The 20,955-nt window shown below is 34.4% G+C and overlaps 2 protein-coding genes, 1 non-coding gene and 1 pseudogene across 4 annotated transcripts in view; 2 read left to right on the plus strand and 2 right to left on the minus strand.

Annotated features, from left to right (window-relative positions):
- Window positions 1-4,723: 4,723 nt before the first annotated feature.
- LOC114193566 (rust resistance kinase Lr10-like) overlaps window positions 4,724-20,955 on the minus strand; it is a 32,353-nt gene continuing 16,121 nt past the window's right edge. Inside the window, exon 4 of one of the 2 annotated variants that reach the window (XM_085665660.1) lies at window positions 4,724-5,024. Coding sequence is in view for 1 of the 2 variants with exons in the window: in XM_085665659.1 (XP_085521785.1) it covers window positions 5,002-5,024 (23 nt within the window). In the remaining variant the exon portion in view is untranslated. The remainder of the gene's footprint in view (window positions 5,025-20,955) is intronic. The other variant, XM_085665659.1, reaches the window with a different exon arrangement.
- LOC146884055 (uncharacterized) lies at window positions 17,305-19,218 on the plus strand (annotated as a pseudogene).
- On the minus strand, window positions 17,686-17,792 carry LOC146884056 (small nucleolar RNA R71). The gene has a single exon (XR_014984300.1). It is a non-coding gene; the product is annotated as a small nucleolar RNA R71 (small nucleolar RNA).
- LOC146884057 (uncharacterized) lies at window positions 19,306-20,944 on the plus strand. Its single transcript, XM_085665657.1, has one exon. It carries the CDS (start codon window positions 19,318-19,320, stop codon window positions 20,920-20,922), a length of 1,605 nt encoding a protein of 534 aa, XP_085521783.1. The 5' UTR covers window positions 19,306-19,317; the 3' UTR covers window positions 20,923-20,944.

Raw genomic sequence — 20,955 nt, forward strand, 5'->3', positions numbered from 1 at the left:
TCATTTTTTTTGGCTGTTAATTATTCACACCCAATATTAAATCATAAATTGTTCTTAAAATTATATTTTCAGCGTACGCATTGACGAAGCCACGCTGTAACTACTACTACAACATCATTAAAGAAGACAACCCAGAAGCAACAGCTTGGGTTGACCAAATTCCAAGGGAACAATGGTGTCTTGCATATGATCAAGGAAGAAGGTGGGGTCACGTAACAACAAATCTGGCTGAAGCAATAAATTCTGTCCTGAAGAAGACAAGGAATTTGCCAATTTTATCCATAGTATTGGCCACATACACCGGGTGCAACACATACTTTACTAAAAGAGATAGACAAATAACTGCAATGCTCAGTGTTGGTCATGTGTATTCTGAATATGCGACGAACTTCCTACAAGATGTGGACTCCAAGTCCAACACGCACCACGTCGTTGAATTTGATAGAAATATCACAAGATTTAGAGTGGAGGAGATGGTGAATCCTAGAAAGGTTCGTTTGGTAGGAAAATTTGTAGTCAAGTTAGATGAAAGGAGGTGCAATTGTGAAAAGTTTCAAAAACTACATCTACCATGTTCACATGTTATTGCAGCTTGCAAGCATGCACATCTCGACTTCAGCATGTACATAAGTCCACGTTACAGGCTGGATGTCATCGTCAAAGTATATGACAATTTATTTGGTGAGCTAAGACATGAAGAATATTGGCCACCATACCAATGGCCACAGGTTTGGCCTCATCCTGCCACAAATTATGAAACAAAATTTAAAATTCAATTCAATTTTATATTTTGAAATTACACATAAAATCACTTACTACACAATAAAAATTCATTTTTTTAATTTACAAATTCATAAACACAAAAAATTATTCTTTATTTTACTATTTTTTCAAATAACACCTCAAATAACTAATAACACATTACTAATTCTATTTTTTAAAATTTTTTTTTACTCTTATCTATTTTTTTAAAATAATTATATCAATTTTAAAATCAACAAATTCAAAAACAAATAAAATTATTTTTTATTTCTAATACCTAATAACACATTAATAATTCTATTATTTAAGATAATTTATTTAATTATTTCTATTTCATTAATAACAAAAATAAAAATTAATTATATTTATTTAAAAAAACTTTATCTTTCCATTATTTAAAAAATAAATAAAAAAACTAATACAGAATTCGGGTCCCTAACTGATATAACAAAAAAAAAATACAAATGGAAGTCCAAAATTTAATTACTCGAAAACCGAATTCTGAACATAAAATAAACAAATGTGCTATCCAAGTAAATATTATGCACAATATGCTATCTGGGTAATATTTTTAAAAAAGTGTGCTAGATGGGAAAAAAATCGCAATTCCACACACGTAACCCAAAATTCCTGCTCGCTTTTCTACTTCAATATGTGGTTGGTACAACTTCCAAAATGACGTCATATTTTGTCCTGTGTTATTTCTTGAACTCATTCTTCTTGGAGATGGGAGCAGGAAAGGGCGGTGATGGGCACAAGTACTATGGTGGCAGAACGAAGCAGCAACAATCAGTGGTGAATCTTGACAACAAATATTGGAGGGCTAAAATAATATAATTTTGAGATTATTAAATTTGATTATTAGTATAATGTTTTAAGAAATGAATTCTCTAACTGAATTGATAATTAGTCTAATGCTTCAAAATATGTGAAGAAATAGAGTTTATCTTCTTTTCATCAATATTTTCTTTTTTATCACTTTTAAAAAATGAATTTATTCTTTTATTCTTTATCAATATACTTTTCTTTTGTAAATAACATTAAAAAATAATTTATCATGGTATTTTTTTTATAATTGAGACACATAACTATTAAAATAAAAATATATTATAATCAAGTCATAATTAAAAATCGGTTATGAAAAAACACATAATACATTTTTTTTTCTATATTCATAAAAAATAAATATACAAAAAAGCTTATGAGATAAAAAATAATGTTTTTCGTTATTGAGACAAGAGACAAGAAAGGATACGATAAATGAGAGCAAAAATAATGAGTTTGTTTTTAACTTTTTTTTTTCTTCAGGAACAGAAAGAAAACATATAGAGTGAGAAATTATTACAATTTGTGAAGAACTAAAAAAATAATGAGAAAGAAAATAAAAATTATCTTAAAAAATATTTTGTTGAATTACTTTTTTGATTCATGTTTTGGTTTAAAAATATTAAATAGGTCTTACAGTTTTTTAGTTTCAATTTGGTCTCAATTATTCAAAAATTGATACAATTTGATATTTTATAGTAAATTTCATTAAATTTTTTAAAACAGATCAATGCTTTTTTTATTAAAATTGAAAAATATGGATGATTTGCTTTGTTTGTGTAATTAACATCATTGTAGAATCAATTTTTGACAAAAAGAGGGACAAAAAAATAATTAAGCCTAAATATTTTTATTCTTTATTATATTTAATTTTATGTTTTATTATCTATTACCACTAAATATTGTGCTTTATAAAATAAATAAAAAAATATATAATTTAATTTTTATCAATTTCTCAAATATACTACCAACAATTTAATAAAATTTAAATATATATATATATATATATATATATATTATAAATTAAAAAAAAAATTAAAATTTTGGGGGCCGGACCCCTCCTGCCCCAGTAAAATCCGCCGCTGGCAACAATGGCAGAGATGGAGGTTGGGTTCGAATTCCACCTCAACTCTTTCTGCAAGTGTTCGTTGGTAATTACAGTGGCACTCACCTCCAAAATATATTTGTAATTTATCTAACATATAGTTATATTTCTGATTATTTATCTTTATTTAATACAATTCGACAAAAATAAAAGAGATATTTTATGATTTTATTTTACATAGAGTTATATAATAAATCAAATTTATTGAAAAAATATTTTATATAACAGTTATATATAACTTTATAAAGTAAAAAACGAAATTTACTTTACTTTATAATTTAATTTAAATATTAAATATAATTTTTCATAAAACTTTAGGCACGAAAAGTATAATCCTTGAAATTAATAATTATAGCTTTCTTAATATTATTGGAATAATTTTATTCAGAACAAAATTATAATATGTTGAATGAGAAGCATCATGCTGATAATTTATTTACATTTTAATAGATATTTTTTTTCATGTTATAATTATTAGTCGTTTTCTGTATGTGTAAAAGGTATTAAAGGATAGAGAAAAAGATATGGAAGCAATTCCACACACGTAACTCAATAATGAAAAGGCGTTTCGAAGAATTTGACGAGCGTCCCAAAATATAATGTCCATGTCACGATAATGTGTATGGTTACAACTCGTGGACTTTGATCAACTCCGATATTTTTTTTAATTTAGGCAAACGTTATGTTGAACAATTTTCTTTCCTCAGAGTTAATTTTTCACTCAAGAAAAATAGGAAAGGATGAAGTAAATCTTCAATTTACACTAAAGTGAAAGATTTTTCTCAGACGAAAATTCTTTTCCTGTTTAAGGAAAAATAGGTCGCTTAAGTGATAATTATTCATTGAAGTGATATGTATGATTGATTTGCAATGTATTTTAAATTTAAATAGATTTTATTATTATTATTATATATATATATATATATATATATATATATATATATAACGTTGTAATATTTAATATATTTGAGCTTGTATTTGAATAAGAATTGAATTGATGCATCCTTTGGATTGAATGATCTGAGGTTAAATACCTAAACTGATATGATTACTCAATTTTTAAACTTGTATTACATGTAGGAGGTTACTAATGAAAGGAGATATCCTTGTCTTAATGATAGTCTAAATCATGTAGGTTGATCCACTTAAACATATTTTAAATTAGGTGTATAATTATTAGTTCAACAAACTTATCCTTACATGTGAAGTTGAGATCTATATAAAAAAAAAATGTTTAAAATGAGTTAGATGTTAATATATTACGATAAGATATAGTACAAGTATTCCATAAGATTTTGATTTAATATATTTATTATCTAAAGTATTTTGAAATGGATCAAATAGAATATTTTATGTTGATTTTGTGTGGTAATTGAATGAGGATTTAACTATATATTGATTTTATTCTTGATTACTTACCATTTCGATATTTACTATGTAGTTTTATGTTGTAATTACTTATTACATATAGACTCTCTAATTCACAACTCTGATATTATTGTTAATGTTAAAAGGTGAACTAACAATATTTTTCTTAGAGGTGTCCATGAATTTGTTTCCTTTTTGTTAGGCCTCATTTCTGATAACAATATTTTTTCCAAGACTTTTGTGAAATAAAATATTTCTAAACTTACTTATTTAACTAGGGGAAAATAATAACTTTAATATCTAACCATTAGTTGTTTTATTAGATTTCAGTCAAATAAGAGATTGAATGATAGAGATTTCAGTACATGAATGACTTGGATTTAAGTCTAGTAAAAAAACTAACACCAACTCAGAGCCTACAACACTACTAAAAAAACTCATATTTCCTGTTAATTTTGTTTTGAAACTTTTTTTTGTAGGAAATATTTATAAATTTTGTTATGAAAAAAAGATTTGCAGGAAATTGCTGTCAATTTTTTTGCAAAATATTTTGTATAAAACACTTTTCGCAACAAATTTTGTAAGAAATACTTGTGAATTTTATAATTTTGTAGAAAATAATTACTCACGAAGGAATTACCTACCAATAAAATTTTTTACAAAAAATAGCAGGAAAAAACCTTTTCTTGCAAACATTTTTAACAAATTTGCAAGAAAATTTTCATGTAATATGAGAATTTGTAGTAGTGCAACTCTACAACTCTTCTAGCCAAAATAAAATATAAAAAGAAAGAAGTATAATTAAATATAAGTTGAACAACTATACTACACCTGGAGAACTAAAACTGGAACACGACAAACAAGGGATAAAATCATTGTTGCTTCCGGTAATTAAAAGATCATCATCGTACGAGCATATGATATGATGACTTTTCCATTGTTCACATAAACTCCATGTTCCGACCTACATTTTGCAAAGCCAATTTTGTCAAAGAAACCATCAATTCGTTTGTTACAAGCCTCTTGGTGCTTTCTTTAGTCCATATAATGTCTTTTTTAGCCTATACACCTTATCCTTCTCACTGTCACACAGTTCTAATTTTACATTGTGTACTTTTATAGTTTATATATTGTTTTATGTAGTTTAAGTCTATAATTTTGTTCTTCATTATTTTATTTTATTGTATGTTTATTTTTCTTTGTTTTACATTTTTATTATTTATAAGGTGATTCAATTTAAACAACTTATTAACATTTTTAAATAAATGTGATTGATTGGTTCCATTTAAATTGTTAGTTTGTTTTGAAATTAATAATTCAAGTCAAACTTATTAACATTAATATGTATTGATAACATTATTTCTTAATATTAAATTAACTCTTCTTGTGGTCACATCTAAATTCTTTTATACTATTTTATTCTAATTTTAATTTTCCTATTATGGTTTAATAATTACTTTGAGTCTTTTCATAACTTTTTTTTATAAGAGAAATCACATTGTTAGTTTTTATTTATTCAACTTTCTTTCTATAAGAACGATTTAAATAAAGAAAAATATAATGTCTGAAATTTTAGCATAGGTAAATATCCAATAAATATAGAAACTTATAAATAGGATGTGGATGTAAGACTCGAGAAAATTAAATAGTTATTTAAATAATTATTTAATTATGGTGGGTAATAGAAACATTTAAAGCAATTAATGTGAGGAACTATGATGTGGAAAAGTGCTAGCTCATGTGGTTGAGAGTACTTGATTGTGTGTGAGGACTTGGGTTCAAGTCCTATGTGTGCAACTTGGATGTTATTTAAATTATGCGTTTTTGTGTGTTTATATATTGAATGCATGGGGTGATGATAAATTCCTAGAATTGTAGGAGTTATCATGAAATCTGGATTGGTTGAATGGTTTGGCCTTGGTTTGGTATGTGTATGGGTGTGAGTTCAAACCTTGTTGAGATATTGAGTAGACATTAACACACACTTTTATTGTAATTTTCGTTTTAAAAGGTTAAGTGAAATTAAGGGTGGAATGAATTAGAGTGAGAGAGGATAATTAAGGGATTAAGGGTCTGAGACAGGAGAGTGCATACGGAATCACAGACTTCTGGGCGATTGGCACGAATTGGCACGAATTGTAGAGGAGAATTAAAAGTCACGTGCAATCTGTGTTTGAAGCGAGGATCAGAGGTTATGTTTAATTTCATGAACTGTATGATTTAATTGATGCATGTAGGAGCTAGAATTGTACCTTTAATTGCGTACTGTTTAATTTCATGAACTGTATGATTTAATTGATGCATGTACAATGCCCTGTTGTGTACAATTCGTGTTTCTGGAATTTTCCAGAAACCGCCTGGCGGACGATGAACTGCCGCCAGGCGACTCATCCAATTTTTACTTGTTCTTGGGTTCTAGAGAGGAACCGCCTGGTGGTGAGCGTTGTGCCGCCAGGCGACGCGTGATGACCAACCCAGATTCTGGGTTTTTGCTTGAACTGCCTGGCGGTGATGAACACCCGCCAGGTGACGCGGACCAATTTTGGTTCGGTTTTGGTGTTTTGAGTGTTCTGATTGGATTCTAAATGGAAGGAAATGGATCATTAACTTTTAATTGAATACTTGACTAAAGAAATTGGGGAATTTCACTATCAATTAGAGTTAATTTGAGAGAACTGTTAAGAACACCCTTTTTAGGTTGATGAATTGGGGATTTCGAAAACGACACACATCTAAATGGAAAAATGTGAATGAATTCGGGTATGGAAAGTGTTAGAGATGAATTGTAATCCTAAGAGATAGAATCGGATCTTATAGAGTCAGAAATTGATGGAAATTAGAGTTGTTGTGAAGAGGGTAAGGTTCGCAGGTGCAGGAACCGCCCGGCGGTAGTTTCATGCCGCCAAGCGCCACCGATTTTTCTGGTCTGCGCAGTTTTCGTGAAACTGCATTTCCCGCTTCGTTAACCGTCCGATTTAGATGAAATTTTGTAAGGTGTTTCACAACATGTTGTTCTTCACTTTGAACGGTGGAGATTCATTTTGGATGCCTAAAGAGGGAGATATACGTCACTCATGATTGGTTGTTGAATTCCCTAATAGTATGATTACTAATGGATGATTAAGTGTGACCAAGTGCTGGTATGGCCTTGATTGGTGAATGTATATATATAAAAATATTGATGCATGATTGATGACTATATTTTTGGTAGTGCTTGCTGAGACATGTTGAATATATGAACCTATATATGTTAGCTCGAATGTAAGATGTTATAAGTGTGGGAATAAGGCCACTATTGATGATATCACTATGACCGAGTGTTGCATGATCATGACGGGTTTTGGAAAAGTATGGGAACATGATAATCATACTTTAAATGTAATGGAATTGTAAGCATGCAAAGGGTTGGGAAAATGAGAAGGGGAAAATAAAGTGTGTGTTGGAATTGATTTAAGAGGTAAGTATATATGAATTATAAAAGAGAGGAATGTGTGCTTATACTTGAAAGATGCATATGTGTTGTGATGTTGTAATTTGGAATATATGAATGTGTATGTTGATTTCTGGATGTTTGAGAATTAAATGGTTGAATTCTAGGAAATGAATTAGAGTACCTAAAACCAGTAGTGTCATATTACTGGTGTAGCGCCTAGCGATGTAGACTGAACCGCCAGGCGATAGTATGAAACAGGAATGTCTTATAAGTGTTGGCGCCCGATGGTGATGTGGAACTGCCAGGCAGTCTGTACTGCCATTTCGCCAACGGCGCTTAGGCTACGCTAGGCGATGGTGTAGTGCTAGGGTGCATTGTGATATGTTTTGCATGGTTTGTGGTGTGTGTCCTGGTCTGGGATATGCTTGATGTTGTCATGAGCGGGTAGGTTCATGACTGGTGATGAACACGTGATGATATGAGCGGGGAGGTTCATATTCTATTACTCTCGTGTGGGGATACGAGCGAGGTAGGTTCGTATGTTCTGTGCTCACACTTGAGAGATGCTACGTGCGGGGAGGTATGTAGCTGGTGGATCACGTGTGTTGGACTACGAGCGGGGAGGTTCGTAGAGTTGGACCACGAGCGGGCAGGTTCGTGGAAGCATTGGAATCCCTAAGACCAGCTTGAGTATGTACCTTGTGTAGGGTGCTTTGCTTGTTTTCGTTATCATGTTGTGATTTGAAACTTGGATCAGGGGATGCTGTGCCATGAGCGGGTAGGTTCATGACTGGTGATGAACACGTGATGATATGAGCGAGGAGGTTCATATTCTATTACTCTCGTGTAGGGATACGAGCGAGGTAGGTTCGTATGTTCCGTGCTCACACTTGAGAGATGCTGCGTGCGGGGAGGTACGTAGCTGGTGGATCACGTGTGTTGGACTACGGGCGGGTAGGTCCGTAGAGCAGGACAACGAACGGGGAGGTTCGTAGAGCAGGACTACGAGCGAGGAGGTTCGTAGAGGTATGACCACGAGCGGGCAGGTTTGTGTGAGCATCATAAACCCTGAATCCGAGACTAACTATTCGTTTGTTTTAAGGGTTGAAAAGCCTTGGGGATTAAGGTCTGGGCCAAGAATTAACTAGAATAAAATAGACGGGTGTATATTGACTTTTTTATCAACTTATATGTTAATTGTTTATGAGCTCACCCTATCTGCTTGTGTTTGGCGATGATCGTGTAATGCGTTACACGGGAGCAGATGATGTTGCAGGTGGTGCTGATGAGGCATAGCATCAGAGAGAGAGTAACTGGGAAAAGCTTTTACTGGAGTTTTATCATTATTGTTTTTATGAAATTTGTAAACAGTGTTTTACTGATTTGTGAATTTGGATACTGTATTGGAGTTTCATAAATTATGGATATTTTTGGATAACATCCGATTAATAAATGTTATAAAATTTCCCGCGTTTTTGGGAAGCGAAGTATAATAAATGAGGTTTTCATTATATTTCTTAATTTTTATTACTTAAATTAGTAATATCCGACCGGGATGTTACAGTGGACATTTTTATTAACCTAAAAAATTATTTATGTATGATAGTAAAGTGAAGTTAAAATAAAGATAATTCAATCAAATTTGCTAATAAAAAAAAATCAAATTCTTTTTAAGGTTGGTAAGCTCTTGAGTGAAAAGAGTTGTGCTATAAATATGAGTTATAGATTTTGACTTAGTGATTAGCGCTCGAGAAACCCATAAGTGGTATCAGAGCTAATATTTATACTTGAAAGAAATAATCTGAAAGAAAGATGATGATTTTATTGATTTGTTAATTCACTAAAACAGTACATCAACTTCTCTATTTATAGAGATCTCAAACCTAAAAGTAATAATTACAAAAGATCTTTAGAATCTTCTAAGAGCTTTTAATAACTTCTAATAACTTCTAATAATACATTTAATATACCACCAACAACTTTTAATATTGCATTTCATATTCAACTAACAACACTCCCCCTCAAGCTAGTGAATGGATATCTATCATTCCAAGCTTGCATGTGAGATTATGAAATCGCTCAGTAGGAAGACCTTTCGTGAACAAATATGCTAATTGAAGTCTAGATGGGATGTAGGAAGTAGTGATAAGGCCACTATCCACTTTCTCTTTAATAAAGTGTCGATCTATCTCTATGTGTTTAGTCCTATCATGCTGAACTGGGTTGTGAGCAATGTTAATGGCTAACTTATTATCACAATAAAGGATCATAGGTTCTTCACAGTAAAATCCTCTTTCTTTCAGCAACGCCATTTTGTTATGGTGTGTCCACACATGTGAATTCATGAACAACCCCATTCTCGAAAAAGAATTTAGACATGTCATGGTTTACATATTCCCTTCCATTATCAGAACACAAACGTTTAATTGACTTTCCAAATTGTGTTTTTATCATATAAAAGAATCTAACAAATAAGTTTAAAACTTCAGATTTTTCTTTCATAAGGAAAACCCATGTAACTCGGGTACAATCATCAATAAAAGTGGCAAAACATTTAGCACCACATATACTAGAGCTTGATGCGGGGCCCCAAACATCAGAATGAACCAAATCAAAAGGGTTAACACTCTTTGTATTACTAGAAGGATATGTGGCACGATGGTGCTTTGCAATTTGACATACATCACATTTAAATGACTCAACAGACTCTTTGGTGAACCAGGAAGGCAACATAGACTTTAAAACAGAAAAGGACGGATGTCCTAAATGACGATGGAGAAGCCAAATTTGAGAAGACTAAAAAAAAGTGCAAGACTGGAGACAAAAGGTAGTTGTTTGCCTACCGATACTATTCGTAGTTTCCAAATTGTTAAAGCAATACAACCCTCCTTGTTCCTAAACAACTCCAATTGTCTTCCCCGTGGCAAGATCCTGAAAAATACAATGACTGGGAAATAAGGTTATGGAACAATTTAGGTCATGAGTAAGCTTTTAAATGGAAATAAGGTTATTAGATAGTTTTGGAACATAAAGGACATTTTTAAGACTAAAGGATTGCAAAAGAGAAACATTTCCACGTCCATGTATTGGGATATGGGTCCCATTGGCAATAGTAATGTGGTTATCAGAAAGAGTAACAAATGACGTTAAAAGAGATGAATGAGGGGTCATATGGTTTGTTGCACTAGAGTCAAGAACCCAAGAGTCCTTACATAAAGTTCTAGAAACATTAAAAGAAGAATTAGAGTTCTTACCAGTCATGGTTAGAGAGCAAGTACCAGAAGGTGGCTTAATTATTGACTCCATAAGAGTTTTTAGACATTCAATCTCAGCACGTAGTGTAGGCATTCCTTCCTCAGTTGAAGAGGAAGAAGGTGTCTTGTCAAGATTTTCAGAATCTGAAGAAGCCTGATAAGCTTTCCTTGAGGGTTGTCCTTTTAAATCTGCTAGATGATTGAGAGCTTTCTCCTTTCCATGTAGCTTGAAGTAAGTGTCCTTGGTGTGCCCAACTTTCTTACAATGAGAGCATCAAAGCTCTTCCTTACCTTTTAAGCTAAGTTTAATATTTGCAAGATTTGAATTCCCAAGTTTGGAAGCCTTTTCGGAAAACTTGGCAGCTCCTTCGGTGGAGGCCTTATTCATCATGACCATTCGACGAGCCTCCTTACCTCGGACAATGAAGAAGATTTCAGAAAGAGAAGGAAGTCTTTCCTTCCCAAGAATTTGAGCCCCAACAGGGTCATATTCAAGATTCAATCATGATAAGAACTTAAATATCCGAGATTGTTCAACAAATTGAGCAAGAGTGATAGCATCTTTGCTATTCTCAAGCTTAAAGTTTTGATTCTGGTCCAACTCAATCCACAAACCCTTCAACTTTCCATAATATTCTGAAACAGAGAGAGTTTTTTGCCTGACACCAAAGATCTTGCTTTCTAACTCATAACACGTAGAGATGTCCTATCACATAGAATAAGTAGTTGCAAGGTCCTCCCAAATTTCACGGGCACTAGAGTAGAACATATAATTTTTACTTATCTCTGTAGTCATGGATTCCCATAACCATGTAATGATTTGTGAGTCATCATTATCCCAAATCTGAAAATTGGGATTATTCGGGGAAATGGCCTCACCTTCCCATATATGATTGAGTCTTCCCATACCCTTTAGTGTGCGTCTGATAAATTGAGCCCATCGGAGATAATTTCGACCATTAAGACGATTGTCATCCGGCAATTGTGGAAGATCGACATTGCTTAGTGGAGTTTCCATGCCAAAAAAAAAAAGGAATTCCTTAGGTCTCTCCTAAATGCAAATGAAAGGTAAGACAAAAAGTGACAGCAACAGTGATGGCAACAATGCGACAACAGTTGTGATGGAACAGCGACAACAGCAACAACAATGAGGATGCAACAACAATAGCAGCAGTGATGCAATAGCAGCGACCATAGTAGTGATGCAGCAACAACAATGACAACAATGATGTAGTAGAGGATGCAACAGTGACAACAACAGTGATGCAGCAGCGACAACGACATCAGTGATGCATCAGCGATGACGACAATAGTGATGCAGCAACGATGACGACAATGGTGACGCAGTAGCAACAATGACAAAACCACAACTTAGGGCACTTCAGGCAACCCAATAATTAAAAGAAATGGTTGCACTTCGAATAACACTAATGAGAACCATAACTAAGACGGAAAAGGAGAAATATGAAAGCAGGGCTCCCTTGATCAGGAGCTCTGATACCAACTTGAAAGGAATAATCTGAAAGAAAGAGGATTTTACTGTTTTATTAATTCACTAAAACAATACATCAACTTCTCTATTTATAAAAATCTCAAACCTTAAAGTAATAATTATAAGAGATCTCTAGAATATTCTAAGAGCTTCTAATAACTTGTAATAATACATTTAATATACTACCAACAAATTTTAATATTGCATTTAATATTCAACTAAAAACATTTATCTTGGTAATTAGGTCAGACAAGTATGACATAAATAGGTGAAGAATCCTAAACTTTGAGGATTTTTTGTCAAATATGTACAAGAAGTCATCTATAACCAACAAAGTATATTTCATAAGTAGGCTAGTTAACCTAAAAATGAAATAAGGTAATTTGGTTACTAATCACATTAATTGATTTAACATAGTTATTTCTTAGTTAGCATCGATGCAAATCATTAGTTATATTATCATTTGTTTTGGATATTGGGATCCAACTATTACCATAATTAGTAACTTTGCAAGTAATAACAAGTTGAAGCTTGATAAAATTTGTGACTTCATCTAAAGAGAAAATATTCATAGGAGGATATATGAAAGTTTTCTAATTTTGATTCTAGTTCAACATTTAGTGTTGAAAATAGAGGAAAAAGTAGTTAGAAGGGTTAAAATTAAGGCCTAGGTAGATCAAAATCCAAAAGTAGAACTCAAATAAAAGTTTGGAATTATATTTACTTGTTGGAGTTGTAAAAAATGGATCATTTTACTAATCAATATAAGGTTATAAGGAAGAATAACAAAAAAATATAAACAGAGTGATTATGTGATTATCAGTCCACAAATGTAGCAACTGATAAAATTACAAATGCATTAATTTTTGTAGTTTGGATAACCTTATTGACTCATGGATTATGGATTGTGGTGCATCATTCCACATTACACTTTGCTTATAACTATTATATATTTGTATTTTAAGAAAGTATAGGAAAGTTTACCTTGTAGGGGGAAAATCTTTTGATATTGTGAGAAGAGGTGATATTGAGATATGAATCTTTAATGAGACTTTGTGGACTTTACATAATGTTAGACATATTCTTGCCTTAAAGAAAAGGCTAATATTTATAGGTTGGTTTGATGATGAAGGGGCATTACACCACTTTGAAGATGAAACTTGGAAGGTAATGAAAAACAATATGATTATTGTTCATGGAAAGAAGTGAGATTCTTTTTGCACGATTACATATGAGGATATGGTAATAGTTGTAAAGGCTACCGAGTGTTCTTTTTTATGGCTTCAAAGTTGCGAGTCTATTTTCCCAAAAAAGAAATATGATATGTTTTTGTTTTTAGGAAAGGAAAAACAGAGGTTAAAATTTAGACAGGTGTAATATTTAAAAGTCTAAAATCAGATAATGGTGGAGAGTATGACAATAGTGGATTTAAGAAATTTTGTTAAAATAAATAGGATAAGAATAATTAAGACAGTATTAGGAACACTTGAACAAAACAATGTGATAAAAAGAATGAAAAAAATCTCGAAAGAAAGAGTTAGGTTTTTGAAGATCTAATTAGGCCTACCTAAAGTGTTTTAGGCAATATATACTAAACACAATGATCTATCTCATGAAGACCATAAATTTTGTTAGGAAAAACTATTAGTTACTTGAAGAAGTATTTGATACTTTTTTTTTTGTATCTCATATATTTGATAGAATTTAATAGCAAAGATAAATAGCCTAAGACAAAATAATGATATTTCAATAATGTAACCCCAAAACTGTATTCCTCTTCATTGCATTACTTGTTGTAATTGATTAACTAGTGAACTAGGATATTTTTTTATATTATGCAAGGATATGACCCAACTAAGTGGGAACAAGTAATGTAGGATGATATGAAATCTCTCTAAAAGAATGAAAATTAGTCTTTGACCAAGCTACTAGAAGGAAATAAGGCTTTACATAATAAGTGGGTCTATGAGTAAAAAAAGAACTTTACTGTAAAATATACAAGACCATACTCGTAGTAAATGGATTTGAGCAGAAACATAGAATTAAATTTGGTGAGATTTTCTCTTATGTTGTTAAGATGATTATCATTGGGGTTATCTTAGGTATTATAACTCTAAACAATCTTCGTCTAGAGTAGTTAGAAGTTAAAAATGTATTCCTATGTGATGTCCTAGAGGAAGACATCTTTATGACACAACAAAAAGGTTTTGAAGTATAAGGCAAGGAGAATCTTATATGCAACTTTTATAAAAGTTTGTATGACTTGAAATAAACATCGAGACGGTGTTATGATAAGTTTAACGAGTTTATGAGAAACTTAGGTTTTCATAAATTTGAAGAAGATCATTGTTCTTATGTTATGTTGACAAATATATTAACTTTACTTTGTATGTTAACATGTTAATTGTAAGCTCTTATATGACAAATCTTAACATGTTGAATAAACACATGGTAAAAAATATTGAGATGAAGGATCTTGGTCCAACCAACAATTTTTTTGGTATGAGAATCTCCAAAGATAGACCAAGAGGTAGTTTGAAGTTGTCCCAAGAAAAGTATGTAGAAAAACTGCTTAATATATTTAATGTTGGAGATGTTAAAACTAGGGATGTCAAAATAGGCTAGGTCTACCGAGATGGCCCGCAAAGAAAAAGGTGGGCCGAGTTACATGTTTTGAACCCATCTCACGTAGCTTGCTAGCTCGATGGGTTATAAGGCGGGCCAACCCGCTATAACCCATTGATGAGTCATTATTTTCTTCTATTCCATTAGACAGTTGATTAGTGCTTAATTGTTCATCATTAGAGTGTTTTTCATTTGTTGGGCTTTATTGGGCCATTGTTCTGAATTTGGACTAATTTCACATTATTTGGCCCTAATTTTTTGTTTTTAATTATTTTTAGGTATTTAGGTGAAGCAATTTTAGAGCTTGGACATTAGTATTTAGTTGAAGAGACTTTCCACATCATTGCCACATCATTTCCATGTCATTTTCACGTCAGCAAAGTCAATGGGTCAACATTTGAGGCCAGAGTGGCATTTTTGTAATTCTGCGGCTCATAATGGTAGTTTTGTAATTCTGAGTGGCAGGGGGTGATATGACCACGAATTAGGTCTGCATGAAATGAAGCCAGCCGCTCCATCATCTTCAACCTCTCTTCAAAACCTCCATTGTCGTTCTCCAAGCTTCCATGGACGTCCCCCTTGCGGTTTTTCACGTTTTTGGCTCATTTTTACCGTTTTTATGCATATTTGACAGCACCCATTGAGGGTTTTACGTTTGGAATTTGTTTTCTTGCTTGGGCAGTTCGTTTTGTGGGTTTTATTTACTTGGAACAATACCGATTCATGGGGTTTTCGCATTTATATATGATAACACCGTTTTGCATTCCATTTAAGCTTTGAAATCTCTATTTTTGCTCTTAAATTGCGTTTTCAGATTTGATAAGTTAGGGTTCTTGGTTCTGACTTTTGTGATTTCAGTTTTGAAGTGTTTAATTACTCATTTCCATGTCTAGCTAAATTCGTGTATTGACTCCTTGATGAAAAATGCAATGAAGCTTTGAGGTTGTGCTTGTTTTGTGAAATCTGCCATGTTCTTGTTCTGAATTCGTGGAATGCATGTGGTGAATCTGTTAATGCTTAATTTACAGAGTAATTGTATGTGTTTTGTTTAAGATATGTTCATGCTTAATATATGTAGCTTGGCTGTCACGAATTTAAGGATGTGTGCATTGTTTAATTGCATAATGAAGCTAGATTGTAATTTTCGCTTAGTGAATTATGATCTAGTGGATTGAGACAAGGCAGGGTTGGTGTTAATTTGGTGGCCTATGATAAGTGAAATTGCGTTTGAATCAGGGATGTCAATACGATTTTAGTCATTGTAGCATTTAAATTAATCTATTGATTAGCATTCTGAATCTGTCTGCCAACCCCCCATTGTGTTTTATTGTTGTGTTCATCTGGAAAATTCACTTTGAATGAAAATATTGGTCGTTGGGAGACGACTTGGTTCACTTTCATGTACTGCATTTAATATGTTTCAAATTTGGTGGGGTACGGCCTCTATCAAATTTGGCGCCGTTGCCGGGGACCAATCGTTTCGTTCAAAGTAAAATTTTCAGTGTGTTTGTGTTCTGTGTTTTGGTGTGTGTGTAGTTCAAGTGTGGTTGAGTTGGTATATGTTCATTGTGATGTTAATGTTGTGTTAAGTTCAGTGTCTGTTTCCATTCCTGTGTGTTTCTGTGTAGCGTAGTGAATAGTGTCGCGGAGCGCATGAATAGTGTCATTTGTAGTAGTGAATAGTGTTTGAATAGTGTCCAAATTTGGCATTTAACTTCTGGATTTTTGTTTTGGTAGCTACGGTGCTTGTTTTGACTTGAAATTTTTTTTCCCCACTTCTAAGACGTTGAACTTGATAGGAAAAATAGCTAGAGCAATTGGTATGGTCTGAGTTAAGAGATTCAAAAAACTTTTGGACTGATTTTTAGTGAAACTTCAGAGGACCATAACTTTTGCTCTGGTTATCAGAATCAGTATTATTTTATATGGATTTGGGGTAGAATTTGATTTCCCACCTTGTTATAACCCGCTCCGCCGGTTTGTAAACTCAGATTCTCCAGAAAATGCCATTTTCTACATTTCAGCAATGTTTTTTGTGATTTTTCTTCATTTTTTTTACTTTTGAAAAATTGTCAAAAATACTTGTGCTTTGAGTTTTGATCTGATTTTTTTTGTGCTTCTGTTTGACCACTCAAAGGAATATCCTACCAATTTTCAAGTCATTTGAAGGTCGTTTGAGTATACTTGTAGTTATACCCTTTGTTATGCCAATATCACTACAATTAGTGCTTTTTGGTGCATGACTAGGGGAAACCCAAGTGAATTACAACCATTTGACCCTGAAATTCATAGGACATTCCATAGATGAAGTAGGCATCTTAGGAATTCATCTTTGCATGCTGAATATTCAGTGACTTTTCCTGATTCTTTTGATTCTCATCACATTCCTGACACTCCTCATTCTTTGCATTCTGAGCATTTTCATTTTCATACTGATAACATGGCTCAACCTCCTCCACCTCATGAGCGAACCATGAGTGAGCTCACTGCACCAGAGTTCACTTATGATAGTTTATGCATACAATACCCTGAGGAGGAGGTTCCATATGTGCTGAAAACTGGTTTAATACACTTGTTGCCAAAGTTTCATGGTCTTGCAGGTGAGGACCCGTGCAAACACTTGAAGCAGTTTCATGTCGTCTGTTCCACCATGAAACCTGCAGATGTATAAGAGGACCATGTATACTTGAAGGCTTTCCCTCATTCTTTGGAGGGTAATGCGAAAGACTGGCTGCACTACCTAGCACCCAGGTCCATCACAAGTTGGGATGACCTGAAGAGATTGTTCCTTGCCAAGTTCTTTCCTGCTTCAAGGACAACAGCCATAAGGAAGGAGATTTCTGGCATCAAGCAGCAATCTGGGGAGACCCTTTATGAGTACTGGGAGAGGTTCAAGAATCTCTGTTCAAGCTGTCCACACCATCAGATTTCTGAACATCTCCTTCTGCAGTATTTTTATGAAGGCTTGCACCACATGGATCGAAATATGATTGATGCCGCAAGTGGTGGTGCCCTTGGTAACATAACCCCAGCTACAGCCAGGCAACTGATAGAAAACATGGCTTCAAATTCTCAACAATTTGGCACAAGGAGTGATGCCATAGTTGTTAGAGGTGTTCATGATGTAGGAGCAGCCGAGTACACAAAGCAGTTGGAAAGTAAGATTGATGCTCTTACTACACTGGTCAATCAACTTGCTTCCAATTAGAGAGCTCCAGCTACAAGAGTTTGTGGCCTTTGTACATCTGTTGATCATTTTACAGACTCTTGCCCAGCATTGCAACAACAAGGTTCTTCTTCTACACTAGTGGATACCCCTCAGGCCTATGCAGCAAATATTTTCAACAACAATAGGCCCCAACAGCAACAACAAAACCACCATGATTTGTCAACCAACAGATATAATCCAGGATGGAGGAATCACCCTAATTTGAGATGGGGAAACCAGGGTAACCAGCAGCCTCAACAATTTCAAAATGTGCAACCACGTCCACAGCAAAGAGTTGCACCTGCACAAGCTGCTCCGGTTCCACCTGTACCTACACCAGCTCCTCCCCCTGCTGCAGCACCTGCACCTTCTTCTTCTACTTCATTGGAGGAGTTGGTCAGGATGATGACCCTTCAAAATATGCAATTCCAGCAGGAGACTAGGGCCTCAATCCAGAGTTTGACAAATCAAATGGGGCAGATGGCCACTCAACTAAACCAGGCACAGGCTCAGAATTCTGACAAGCTTCCATCACAGACGGTGGAAAATCTAAGGAATGTGAGTGCCATTACATTAAGATCTGGGAAGAACATTGAAGTTCCCACTCCTGAGCCTACACCTCCAAAGGAAGCCGACCCTGCCAAACTTCAGAGAAAGCGTGATGTTCATGCAGCTGGTCCTTCCACATTTGGTGTGACTTCTACACCTTCCTCCTTTACTGTTGCACCTTCCATACCTCTTCCTTTCCCTCCAAGAGCCATTCCAAGCAAAAAGATGGAAGAGGTTGACAGGGAGAACTTAGAAACATTCAGGAAGGTGGAGGTGAACATACCTCTGTTGGATGCCATAAAACAGATTCCCAGATATGCAAAGCTCTTGAAGGAGCTATGCACGCACAAGAGGAGGCTAAAAGGAAACGAAAAGATCAGCATGGGCAGAAACGTGTCAGCATTGATAGGTAAATCTGTTCCTCAGATTCCTAAGAAGTGCAAGGACCCAGGTACATTTTGTGTACCTTGCATCATAGGTAACAATAAATTTGAAAATGCAATGCTTGATCTTGGTGCTTCAATAAATGTAATGCCTCTGTCTATTTTTAAATCTCTTTCTCTTGGACCCCTGCAACCTACGGGTGTGGTGATTTAGTTGGCAAATAGAAGTGTTGCCCACCCCGCAGGTTTGGTTGATGATGTTTTGGTTCGTGTTGGTGAATTGATTTTCCCTGCTGATTTTTACATTCTTGATATGGAAGAGGGATTTTCACATGGTTCTGCACCAATCATTTTAGGCAGACCATTTTTGAAAACTGCACGAACCAAAATTGATGTCCATGCAGGTACTTTGTCCATGGAGTTTGATGATATTGTTGTGCGATTCAACATTCTGGATGCCATGAAACATCCTTCTGAGGATCATTCTGTTTTTCACGTGGATATTATTGATGATGCTGTTGATGGATTGATCTCTGATTTCCACTCTTTGCATGCATTTAAACATTCATCTGTGTCTGAGTTGTCTGAATTTGCATGCATTGATGATTCTGATTCTAATTCTGATTCTGATTCTAATTCTCATTCTAATGATGCTGAATATAATGTGGATAATGTTGAATCTACTGAGTTTAACTATCTGTATGTTGTACCTATTGACTTTGATGTTATACAATCAGGTTGCACTAACCATGTTGCAGGAAGTACATACGCATCTGATTGTTATGCTCAGGTACAGGCTGTGGAACCCATTTCTCCCTCCCCTCTGGTTCCTGATATTCAGCCAGCATCCACTACTCCAAAGTTGAAACCACTGCCAGACAACCTCAAGTATGTCTACTTAGAGGAGGAGGAGGACAAACTGCTTGTCATCATTTCCACCTCCCTCACTGCTGAACAAGAGCATAGGTTGTTGCACGTTCTTAAGAAGAATAAGAAGGCAATTGGATGGACATTGGCTGACATCCCTGGTATTAGCCCATCAACATGTATGCACAGGATATTGTTGGAAGATGGAGCAAAGCCAGTGAGACAGCCACAGAGGCGACTCAACCCTATCATCTCGGATGTTGTAAAGAAGGAGGTGACCAAGCTTCTACAAGCTGGGATCATCTACCCCATTTCTGACAGTCAGTGGGTTAGCCCCATCCATGTTGTTCCAAAGAAGACTGGCCTCACTGTAGTCAAGAATGAAAAAGAGGAGCTGATTCCAACAAGAGTGCAAAACAGTTGGAGAGTTTGCATTGACTACAGAAGGCTAAATCAAGAAACCAGAAAAGACCACTTCCCCCTCCCTTTTATTGATCAGATGCTTGAGCGCTTGGCAGGTAAGTCCCACTATTGCTTTCTTGATGGGTTTTCTGGTTATTTTCAAATTCACATTGCACCTGAGGACCAAGAGAAAACCACATTCACCTGCCCCTTTGGCACTTTTGCCTATAGGAGGATGCCGTTTGGCCTATGCAATGCCCCTGGCACATTCCAGCGGTGCATGCTAAGCATTTTTAGTGGTTTTCTTGAAAAATGCATAGAGGTGTTTATGGACGACTTTACTGTATATGGGTCCTCATTTGATGCATGTTTGGATAGTTTGGACAGAGTTTTAAACAGGTGCATCCAATCTAACCTTGTTCTCAATTTTGAGAAATGTCATTTCATGGTAGAACAAGGCATAGTATTGGGGCACATAATTTCAAAAAAGGGCATTGAAGTTGACCCTGCCAAGATCTCAATTATTTCACAATTGCCTTACCCCTCTTCTGTGCGAGAGGTTCGTTCTTTTCTTGGCCATGCAGGGTTTTACAGACGCTTCATTCAAGACTTCAGTAAGAAGGCCCTCCCACTGTCCAACCTACTGTAAAAAGATGTTGACTTCATCTTTGATGAAGGATGA

This window comes from Vigna unguiculata, chromosome 8 (genome assembly GCF_037176805.1).
Source record: "Vigna unguiculata cultivar grain cowpea cultivar isolate G323 ecotype 2 chromosome 8, ASM3717680v1, whole genome shotgun sequence".
Lineage (NCBI taxonomy): Eukaryota > Viridiplantae > Streptophyta > Magnoliopsida > Fabales > Fabaceae > Vigna > Vigna unguiculata.